Source organism: Camelina sativa, chromosome 8 (genome assembly GCF_030686135.1).
Source record: "Camelina sativa cultivar CO46 ecotype springtype chromosome 8, ASM3068613v1".
In the NCBI taxonomy this organism is placed as follows: Eukaryota; Viridiplantae; Streptophyta; class Magnoliopsida; order Brassicales; family Brassicaceae; genus Camelina; species Camelina sativa.
In genome coordinates, this window is record NC_141887.1 from 22841287 (window position 1) to 22852516 (window position 11230).

General features: G+C 35.6%; 1 protein-coding gene across 1 annotated transcript; it reads left to right on the forward strand.

Moving 5' to 3' along the window:
• Positions 1-211: 211 nt before the first annotated feature.
• Positions 212-3128, forward strand: LOC104707595 (cysteine-rich receptor-like protein kinase 38). Its single transcript, XM_087462184.1, has 7 exons — positions 212-1196; positions 1314-1421; positions 1500-1624; positions 1708-1918; positions 1993-2230; positions 2394-2535; positions 2633-3128. The coding sequence occupies exons 1-7, from the start codon at positions 353-355 to the stop codon at positions 2951-2953; spliced, it is 1989 nt and encodes a 662-aa protein (XP_087318310.1). The 5' UTR covers positions 212-352; the 3' UTR covers positions 2954-3128.
• Positions 3129-11230: the final 8102 nt, after the last annotated feature.

Sequence of the window (11230 nt, forward strand, 5' to 3'; positions counted from 1 at the left end):
ACATTCACACAGAGATGTGTAAATCTCATTTATACGTTGTAATATTGTATACATCGCCTTTTATTTAATAGAAAAGGCTAATCTTTTAATTTTATTTTTTGGGCACAAGAAAAGGCTAATCAAGATGTGATTTAAATTGAGCTAAAATTTTGCTAATCTCTGAATTTGAATGGCCATCTTAGAAGTCAACCACTGCTCAGATTTCTTACTTGTGTAGTCAACAAAAACCCATTCTCACTCATGTCACCTAATTATACAAATATAACATCTTAACATTTATTCCCTCATTACAAAAAAAAAATAAAAAATAAACAATGAACAAATCCCTAAACACCGTTTCTTAACAATAGGAATGAAGAAATCTACTGCGATCTTGCTCACTTCTTCCTTTATTCTTCTCCTTCAAACCCTTCACGGCGTTAAAGCTGGTTTCAACTGCATCGGAAGTTCCTTCCCTACCAATAGCAGCTACCAAAAAAACCGTGACTCTCTCTTTTCAACTCTTTCTGATAAAGTCACCACAAATGGTGGATTCTACAATGCGTCACTCGACGGAGTTCACGTTCTTGCCTTCTGTAGAAGAGACTACGAGAGGCAAGGTTGTATCGACTGCGTCGAAAGATCCATTCGACAGATTAAAACAAGTTGTTCTAACCGTGTTGATTCGTTCAACTGCGACGGTGACGATAGAGACCGTGTTTCTTGTTTTGTACGTACCACGAATCACTCAACTTATAGGCTACCCGAGTTTGGACCGGCTACGCTTGATCCGAGCCCTGTTGCTATCGTCACATCCACCAAGAACATGACCCTGTTCCGCCAAGAATGGGATGCAATGGTTGACCGGGCGCTCGAGGCTGCAACCGTTGACACTTCCACAGCGGTTCTTAAGTATTACGGTGTTGTCAGAGCAGAGTTCACTGAGTTTCCAAATGTTTACATGATGATGCAATGCACACCGGACATAACTTCAGACGAGTGCAAGAAATGTTTGCAAGAGTCCGTTACCTATTTTAGAATCCAGTTCTGGGGAAGACAAGGAGGCGGGGTTTGTCGACCGAGCTGTGTTTTCCGGTGGGATCTTTATGCCTTTTACGGCGCTTTTGCTAATGTAACAAGAGTTCCTGCGCCTCCTCGAGCTTTGGTTCCTCGAGCACAAGCCATGAATGATAAACATTGTCCAATGGTAAAGGGAGGTAAGTACCGCCACATGGTTGAGTAATTTAACATGGTTTTACAAAGACTTTTGGATCTCTCCTAAATTATTAAAAAAATAAATAAAATAAGAATTTGAGATACTCAACATCTTGCAGGAGGAATTATTGCGATATTGGTGGTTCCTAGTGTCATTAATCTTCTCGTGTTTATCAGTCTGATCAAAGCCTATAGTCGGATAAGAAAATCGAACACCAGAATCAATGGTATGTTGGCATGCTTTTCAATAAAAGTTAGTGATGCATCATTGGTTATAAGTTGTTGTTTTTCTTTGGTATGTACAGAGCAGCAGTGTGATTCTGGTGGTCAATCTATGCTACGGTTTGATTTTGGCATGATACTAATCGCAACTGAGGACTTCTCCTCTGTAAATAAGATTGGCCAAGGTGGATTTGGATCTGTCTACAAGGTAAATAAACTTGTAAAAATGTTCTATCAAAATATATCTTTAGATGGGTCAGAAACCTTATAGCATGAGAATCGGGTTTGCAGGGGATATTACCGGGCGGGCAGGAGATAGCGGTAAAGAGATTAAAAAAAGGCTCAGGACAAGGAGATATAGAGTTCAAGAACGAGGTCTTACTCTTGACAAGACTCCAACATAGGAACCTAGTTAAGCTTCTTGGTTTTTGTAATGAAGGAGATGAACAGATTATTGTCTACGAGTTTGTCCCAAATGCAAGCCTCGACAATTTCATATTTGGTGAGCCTTTTCACTTAGATGCTGTGTGAGTTTTGAATGTTTAGTATTATTGACGCTTCTTTGGAAAAATGCAGATGAAGAGAAGCGTTTGCTACTAACGTGGAACATGAGGTTTAGAATTATAGAAGGCGTTGCACGAGGTCTTCTTTATCTACACGAAGATTCTCAGCTAAGGATTATTCACCGAGACTTGAAGGCAGGCAATGTCCTTTTAGATGCAGATATGAATCCTAAAATATCAGACTTTGGGATGGCAAGGTTGTTCAACATGGACCAGACTCGAGCAGTGACAAGAAGAGTAGTTGGAACCTTGTAAGTTTACTCTGTTTTTACAGAATCTGTTAGACAAAGCATAGCTACTCTGTTTTTACAGAATCTGTTAGACAAAACATAGCTCCTCTGTCTTTCTTCTGCAGAAATTCAGATAATTAAAAAAATTAGGACCATCTGTAATGTTATTGTTGCATGTTCGTAGGGGGTATATGGCTCCTGAGTACGTTAAGAACAGAAGAGTTTCAGCCAAGATAGACGTTTACAGTTTCGGAGTCGTGCTTCTCGAGATGATAACCGGTCGAAGTAACAAGAACTATTTCGAATGCCTCGGGCTCCCTGCATATGTAAGCATATGTATAATGAAGTATTGTCAGGATCTTACTTCATACACAAATGATTCTCAAATTTTATTAAGTATAAAGTTATGATGATAATATATAGGCATGGAAGTGTTGGCTTGCGGGGGAGGCTGCGAGTATCATCGATCATGTCCTGAGTAGGAGCTCGACAACCGAAATAATGAGATTCATTCACATTGGTTTGTTGTGCGTTCAAGAGAATGTTGCAAAAAGACCAACCATGAGTTTGGTTCTTCAGTGGCTTGGAAGTGACACTGTCGTGATTCCGTTACCTACAGCTGCTGGTTTCACCACACATCTTCCTGTTGAATTGCATGGAACCGATGCATCAAATCAAGCCCAAGGTGGAGCTGGCACGTTGTCATTGAATATGCTCTCAATCACCGAGTTTAGTCCTCGTTGAAACTGAGAGATCACTCTGTAACCTCATACATCTAATTAATTGTGTCAGGAGAAAATAGAGATTAAGCAAGTGCTATTTTAGGTCAATGAGTACAATTAAACTCTATTGAACTTTTCCTCGTCCACGTTAATCTGATGTAAAGATTCGAAAAATAAATTTTACGGATATAGGCACTTATGTTATCTGTTTGAAAAAAAACTCACTAAACCGAGAATAATAAAAGTTGCACAAATACAGTAAAACTTATATAAATTAATAATGTAATAATGCTAGGAACCGTAAAATTCTAGAAAGAATTACTTAGATGTTATAGAAAGTAGGTTTATTCCTTATATGTTATACATTTTCTAAAAATTATTCAGATATTTCTTACTTTCGGTGTAATTACAATCAACCTTTGGTTTTATTTTTTTATTTATTTTAATTCGAAAAATATTAAAATACATCAGCAAATTAAAATACACATCATCCTCCATAATCCACGTCATTAGGCAGTTTTTTTTTTCCCCAAAATCAACAGTTTCTTCTTTATATCAAAAGAGAGGGAAACTGAAAGGTTTTTACTGTTCACAACCTGAGTCGCCGAACTCTAATTCCGCCGGCGATACTCTGTCTTTCTCTACTCTCTCGATCATCTCTCGCCGTTCTCTCTCGCTGTCATCTCTCGCTGTCCTCTCTCACTCTCCTCTCTCGCTTTCTCTCTCTTCTTCGTTGCTGTCTTGTTTGTTTTCGTCTACAGTCGTCTTCGTTTACGAGTTCCAATATGTGTTGAACCTTTATTTTTTAGTGTTCCGGCTGATGAGGGTTTTTATCAATAGTTTACAGCTGATTGTCGTCGTCGTTAATTTACATATGATGACTGATTTGTTAGATCTATTCGATTCGATGGCTGAGTTACTGTATGCTTTACGTCTGATTTATGATTTATCAATACATATATGGCTGAGTTTATTTTATATTGTGGCTGAGTTTTTTTTACGATTTACAGCTGAGTTAATTTTATCAATGTATTGATGACTTAGTTTGTTCTATGTTTTGGTTGAGTTATTTTATTCTTTACGGCTGAGTTATGTATTTGGGGCTGAGTTATCTTATGCTTTACAGCTGAGTTATGTATTTACGGCTGAGTTATTTAATGCTTTACAGCTGAGTTATGTATTTGTTGCTGAGTTATTTTATGCTTTACGGCTGAGTTATGCATTTGCGGCTGAGTTATGTATTTGTGGCTGAGTTATTTTATGCTTTGCGGCTGAGTTTGTTATATGTTATGGCTGATTTATTTGATGCTTTACTGCTGAATTATATTTATCACATGGCTTAGGTTATTTCTGAAAAATAAGCAAGGGATTACCCTCAAGACTTTACGCAGAAGGAGAGTCTCCTCTAGATGGTAAAAGCATTAACAACAATTTCAAGATGGGAGATTTTTCTGGGATTAGAGAATCAATAGAACAGGATGCATGGGATAAAACGAAGGAGGCACCTATTGGAATAATTGCTAAGCTAGTTGATAGCCAATTTGTGTGGTCTGGTAAGATTGTACATTTTCTACTATGTAACCAGTTAAGAGTATATAAGAAGGAGATTTGGTGTCTCGTCGATAGTCAACCTATCAGGTTTGGCTTAAATGAATTTGCTCATATCACGGGGTTAAACACAGACCCAATGCCTACAGAAAAGTTTGAACCTGAAACTGACTATAAAGCGTTCTTCAAACTTATGAATATGCCTGATGGGGAAGGTCCAAAGTTAGATGAACTCAGGGCAAGATTATTAGTGTGTCAGGGATGGTATCCTGACCAGCGTAAATGGTTGGGGCTGTTGCTTCTTCGAGCCATTGGACTTTATGCCTTGCATCATAACTCTAGAATACCATTTGAAAGTGCAAAAAGAGTTTTTGATGATGAAGCCATGAAGACTTATCCATGGGGTTAGTCAGCAATCTGAAGCTCTTGTTGATTCTATAAAGATGTTAAGGCCTGCGGGAAAGTCGTACACCATTAGTGGTTTTACACCCGTGTTATAGGCTTAGGCATATGATTCCGTCAAATGCTTTGGAGAGAGATTTGGGAATGTAGCCAATAATGATGACATACCGTTGCTTCGATGGGGTGAAAACTGTACACGTTTAACGATGGAATCGGTAATTGCTGAAGAGATCAGAGCGCTTGGTGAGATAAGGTTTTGGTTGTGTTATGATAGTTACTGGCTGAGTTATTATTTTAATGATGGCACGTTTAGACTATTTCAGTATACACGTTTTATGTGTTCAGTTTTGTTCCATACTTAACTTTAACTAGATTTTAATCCGCGGTACACCGCGGGACAATATTTTTATAACAAAAAACTAAATTATTAAAAATTGTATTTGTTTGTTAATTTTGTTTCTTTTGTTTAGTTTTTAAGATTGTATAATTGTATTTTGATTGTTAATTCTAAAATTTGACCAGTTGTACACCGCAGACACAGGACAATTATTTAGTTTTATTTATTCTAATGTTACATTTGTACCATATTGAATTTCTTATGGTTATAAAAACTTAAATTTTGAGTGCTTTTTAGATTTAACCCGTGAAAGAATTATTCTTACATTATTCTATTTTTAAAATTTTAGTGTTTTTAAATTTAGTCTGTAACTTTAATGTTTTTAAATTTTTATTTTTTTTAGATTTAAGTTATTATGCAGTATACCGCAGATTAAGTTATATTATAAATACTCCAATTTATTAAATTTAACCCGTGAAATATTTTTTTTTACATTTTTTATCATCATATTAATAACCATTAAAGATTTTAATTGTTCATATCAAAGAATATAATTAATACTGAATAATAGAGTTTTTAAAGGAAAAAAATATTGTATAGATATTTTTGGCATATGTTTATTAAGTGTAATAAATTTCTTAATATATAAATTTTTTTAGGAATTTATAAACCGAAATCATAGAGACATTTTAGGAATCTAATTGATTTTGTTTTTTGTGCAATTTTTTAGGGATTAACTTTGTAAATAAGTATAACTTAAAGGGTACAACACCAAATGTACTTCAAATCATAGAAACACCACAGGACAATTATTTAGTATTATTTATTGTGTAATGTGAGGAATCTGAGGAATCAACCCCTAAATACCTCAAATCAAGTAATTTAGATGACTAAATCTATATTTTACAATCAAAATATGTAAAGCAAAAATTTACAGAAAGTCTATACAAACAAAATCTTTATAGTTGGCCCTTAAATCCAAGACTTTTGCTTTAAAGTTTCTTTTCACAGATTAAAAATAAAATAAAATAAAAGAAAAGAAGACAAAAGTCTATCTTCTTCTCCGCCGTTTCATCCCCAACCCCAAGCATCATCCATTAAACATGATTCACCTAGAGTCAAAAAACAATTAAACATGTTTTCATTACTATGCTTCTTTCTAATAAAATAATTGTTTGGCAATGAACCAAAGTGAAGAAAAAGTACCTTTTAAAAGTGAGCGGTGTAAAATCAAATCTTTTTTTTTGTTTACAGATGCATGGATAAACACCCTGTGGTACAAAAATAAACCATATCAGATAGGAATATATGAAAACAAAATAAGTAACAATATCAGTTTCAAGAATAAACAGAGAATAAGTAACAAATAATCACATTGTCGTTTATTCTTGAAACATTTGAATAACAATGAGTGAAGGATTTTCACGTCACGCGGTTGCGCAAGGACGAATAGAGTTATGTAACTTAAGTTGTGGTTGTGTTTATTGTTTTTGATGTGGTGAATAAGAAGTATTTATGGTGTAGATGGTAGGGTTTTATGTGAGTTAGTGTAGATAATCTTGGTGAGCAAGTTGAAAATATATTTAATATCTCACAATTTTGGAATGGTTGAGTAGGACTTAGAAATTTGATGGAATATGCTAATCATTAAGAATGTGTGTAGGTTATATTTCGATATTAATAGTAAATCTCCGATTTCAATTTGCCATATTTGTATAAGTCGAAGATGTAGTTATGATATTCTAATTAATGTTTTGCGCAGAATCATGAATGTTGTTTTTTTTGTTTGCAGACGATTTGGACCAAAAATATTGTGATAGAAAAATCGTAATTAAAAAATTTTGAAAGCAAAAATAAGAATTTATTAGAGGGAAGTTTTTGGAATATATTATACTTCAAGATTTGCGGTTTTGTAAAAATTCTATATAATACATTCCTGTAATGTTTTATATATGTAAACATGCTTGATGAACAAGTAGTTTACGATCTATAAAAATAAAAAAAATAAAAGATTTAAGTATTTTTCTATTTTAGTTGTTTATATTATTGCGGAACAATATTCAGTTTCTAAAGAAGATATATACTGAATTACATGTATTTATTTTTGCTAAAGTTAAATATTTGGGAATATTGGTTTTCTAATCATTCTAAAATTGGGTTCTCATTTTTAGGAACTTTATTAATGTTAAAAATATTGTGGGGATTGTAAACTTTTGTTATTGAAAATCGGTTGTATCATTTAAATTTGAGATATTATACCATCTCTAAAGATAGGTTTAGAGATTTTATGGAATTAAAACTTTAATGGGTAGAGTTATTTTTGCAAAAATCAAAATGTATAGATGTTATCAAGATTTTATGGCAATAAACCTAACACATTTTGGTCGTTTTAAAAAGTTTTAACAATTGAGTTTCTGTGGAATGTTATTTATGGAAAATTTTTAGGGGTTAATGTTGTAAATAAATTTTTAAATAAGCAAAACTAAAAGAGTATAACACAAAATGTATTTCAAAAATGTTAATATAGATTAATGAGAATTTGGATTATTTTCGTTACTTTTTTTTTTCTTTCTTAAACCATTGTGTTATTCTACTATGCTCTTTTTTTTAGGTTTTAATTGTCTAAGACCACCAAAATAATTTTGTAATGATAATAGGTACATTTAATGATAATTTTGTAAGGATTTCTTTCGTACAGATCGTTTTGATCTGCGTTTAAATGAAACAAACATTTGTCTAATTCCTAAAAACAAAAGGCCTCAACAGATGACGAAATTTAGACCGATTAGCCTTTGTAATGTAAGTTATAAGCTTATCTCAAAGGTTCTGTGCTTTCGGCTTAAGCGGTTTCTCCCTTCATTGATTTCGGAAACCCAATCGGCGTTCGTTTATGGTCGGCTAATTACAGATAATATCCTTGTTGCTCAGGAGATGTTTCATGGTTTAAATGCAAATCCTCGGTGTAAATCTGATTATCTGGCATTTAAGACGGATATGAGCAAGGCTTATGACCGCGTTGAATGGGATTTCTTAGAAGCGGTTATGGTCAAGATGGGATTTGATAGGAAATGGATCTCTTGGATCATGTGGTGTGTGTCTTCGGTCTCCTATCAAGTCCTTTTTAATGGACAGCCTCGGGGCTTAATTAAGCCTCAGAGGGGTTTACGTCAGGGGGATCCTTTATCTCCTTATCTGTTCATAATATGTACGAAGGTTTTAATTGCCAATATTAAAAAGGCTGAAAGAGAGAGTAGAATTACAGGCATCAAGTTAGCCCGGGACTGTCCCACTGTTTCACATTTATTGTTTGCTGATGATAGTTTGTTTTTCTGTAAAGCAGAGGCGGCAGAATGTACTACGGTTATGGAAATTATAAGGAACTACGGGGAAGTCTCGGGTCAAGAGGTGAATCTGGAGAAATCCTCCATTATGTTTGGGAAAAAAGTTTCACCTTAAAGCAGGACTCAACTAAAATCTGTAATGGGTATTTCCAAAGAAGGGGGTTTGGGATCGTATTTGGGTATTCCTGAGAATCTTCAGGGTTTGAGAACTAAGGTTTTTAGTTATGTCAACGATCGTTTGGACGAACGAGTGAATGGCTGGTCTGCAAAGTATTTATCGAAAGGTGGAAAGGAAGTTATGATTAAGTCGGTTGCGTTGGCTCTTCCAACCCATGTCATGTCTTGTTATAAACTACCGTAGGAGTTAACGTCTAAGTTTACGAGTGCTATTTCACGGTTTTGGTGGAAAACTAACGATAAAGCACGAGGATTGCACTGGGTAGCCTGGGATAAGGTGTGTAAGGACAAGTGCGACGGCGGGTTGGGCTTTCGTACATTAGAACAATTTAATGATGCAATGCTGGCTAAACAATATTGGCGGTTAATTCGTTATCCGGAATCCCTAATGGCTCGGGTCATGCGCGGTAGATACTTTCGGAATAAACACCCTTTACACGCTAAGAAGCCTTATTCCCCCTCGTTTGCTTGGAGGAGTATTTACTCTACTCAAGGCTTAGTGAAACTTGGTGCAAGGTGGGTGATAGGTTCAGGCTGTCATGTTTCGGTATGGCGGGATCCCTGAATACCGGATAATCAGCCAAGACCGGCTAATGGCAGAGGCCGATTGTTACATTCCAATTTAATGGTTAACCATTTGATTAATCCTATTACTAAGGAGTGGCATATGCCAATTCTTGAGGAGTTTATGGACCCGTCGGACATTCAGATTCTTCAAGCTCTGGAGATCAGTAAAGTCTAGAAACCAGATAAGTTCATTTGGCACTATACTAAATCTGGAAAATATTCGGTAAAGTCGGGTTATTGGCTAGCACGTGAATTAATCACAGAGGTTGAATATGGGCCGTCTTGCACGGCCCTTAGGCACATGCTTGGAAACTGGAGGTTCCCTCGAAGGTTCAACATTTTTTCTGGCAGATTGCCTCTGGTTCCCTTCCAGTGATGGAACGTCTTGCTCATCGGGGTGTTCGGTGCAACACCCTATGTAAACGATGTGATTCGGAGGTGGAGACTATCAATCACGCACTATTTGAGTGTTCTCATTCTCGTCGGATATGAGATTTATCTTCCGTTGACTTTACTTCTGGGGATTGTCCTTCTGGTTCTATATACACGAATCTAGATTTTATATTTTGGCGGGTGTCATCCCAGGCGGACGCTCCGAGTATACGACTTCACCTACCATGGATTGTCTGGTCAATTTGGAAAGATAGGAATAAAAAAGTTTTTTCAGGGCTGTGAGGCAGAACCAAGCGAGGTTATTAATCAGGCGGACAATGATAAATTGTTATGGGAAGTGGCTAAGTCTTTCTATTCGGCTGCCCTAGATCCCCTGCCTGCGGAGTCTTGGGATCCTTTCCCCCGTTGTCAGGTTGATGGTTCTTGGAAGGCGTCAGATCCTCTTGCAGGTTTGAGCTGGTGGTTTTGTAATAGTGAGGATACCACGCAACTACTAGGAGCACGGAGTCAACGTCGCAGCCCTTCCCCTCTACATTCGGAGTTTCAGGCTTTGATTTGGGCGATGGATTCCTTACTGTCGGCGGGGGTTGACTATCAGAGCTTCGAGACGGATTGCGCAGAATTAGTGGCGATGGTGCAGTCTCCTGATGAATGGCCCGCTTTCTCCAACCTCTTGGACGATTTCAACGTACTCCGACCATCCTTCCCATCTTTCCAGCTGTCAAGGATCCCACGGACGTCAAACATATGGGTAGATTGTCTGGCTCGCTCTTCTGAGACTTCTTTTGTAAACTCTTATCCTCCGGTTTGGGCAACCAATTTTGGAGTTATTTTCTAGATTAATGTTTGGTTGAAAAAAAAAATAATAAAATCACAAATTTATTATTTTACTAAAATTGATGGTTTGATAAAATATTTGGCATAATATTAATTAAAATAATCTAAACATTTTATATAAAAACAAACATACGTCTATAATTCTATGTGATAAATAAAATTGTGTTTTTATCACGCGCATCAATCATGCATGTATCTTTGAGAAATTCTTTCTATGTATTTTCTAATTTTCTACTCATCTATGAAAAATATATAATTATATTTAATTTTATCGTTAATGGTTTGATTTAAAGTTCAGAATTTGTTATTTGGAATCTTAATAGGAGCAAACAATACATTTTGTGATCACCTTGAAAGAAGGAAACCCACGTTCTAACATGTACGGTGGTCTCGAGATACATTATTATTTTCTGTCTGTTGTTATCTCAATACATAAGCTTAAGTGTCTATAGTTCATGTCTTGAGAAATATACATTACATAACAATATAACATATTCCTTTCTTCACATATTTACACACATGTTTTATTTTTTACCTCACATCATACATGTACACATCATACTTTACTACATATCATACACATATTTTATTCGTTACTTCACATCTCTTACTTATCATCAATTCTTTACTTCTTCAATTCACTTCATTTCATGCTTTATTCTAATAGAAAAATGTAGAGACTTGTACTATATAATCC

What these genes read in the sequence shown, in the direction of transcription:
- LOC104707595 (XM_087462184.1), top strand. Translation starts at nt 353, where the DNA reads ATGAAGAAATCTACTGCGATCTTGCTCACTTCTTCCTTTATTCTTCTC. An exon ending in TTGTCCAATGGTAAAGGGAG is followed by an intron (nt 1,197 to 1,313) that starts GTAAGTACCGCC and finishes AACATCTTGCAG; the next exon opens with GAGGAATTATTGCGATATTG. An exon ending in CCTCGACAATTTCATATTTG is followed by an intron (nt 1,919 to 1,992) that starts GTGAGCCTTTTC and finishes GGAAAAATGCAG; the next exon opens with ATGAAGAGAAGCGTTTGCTA.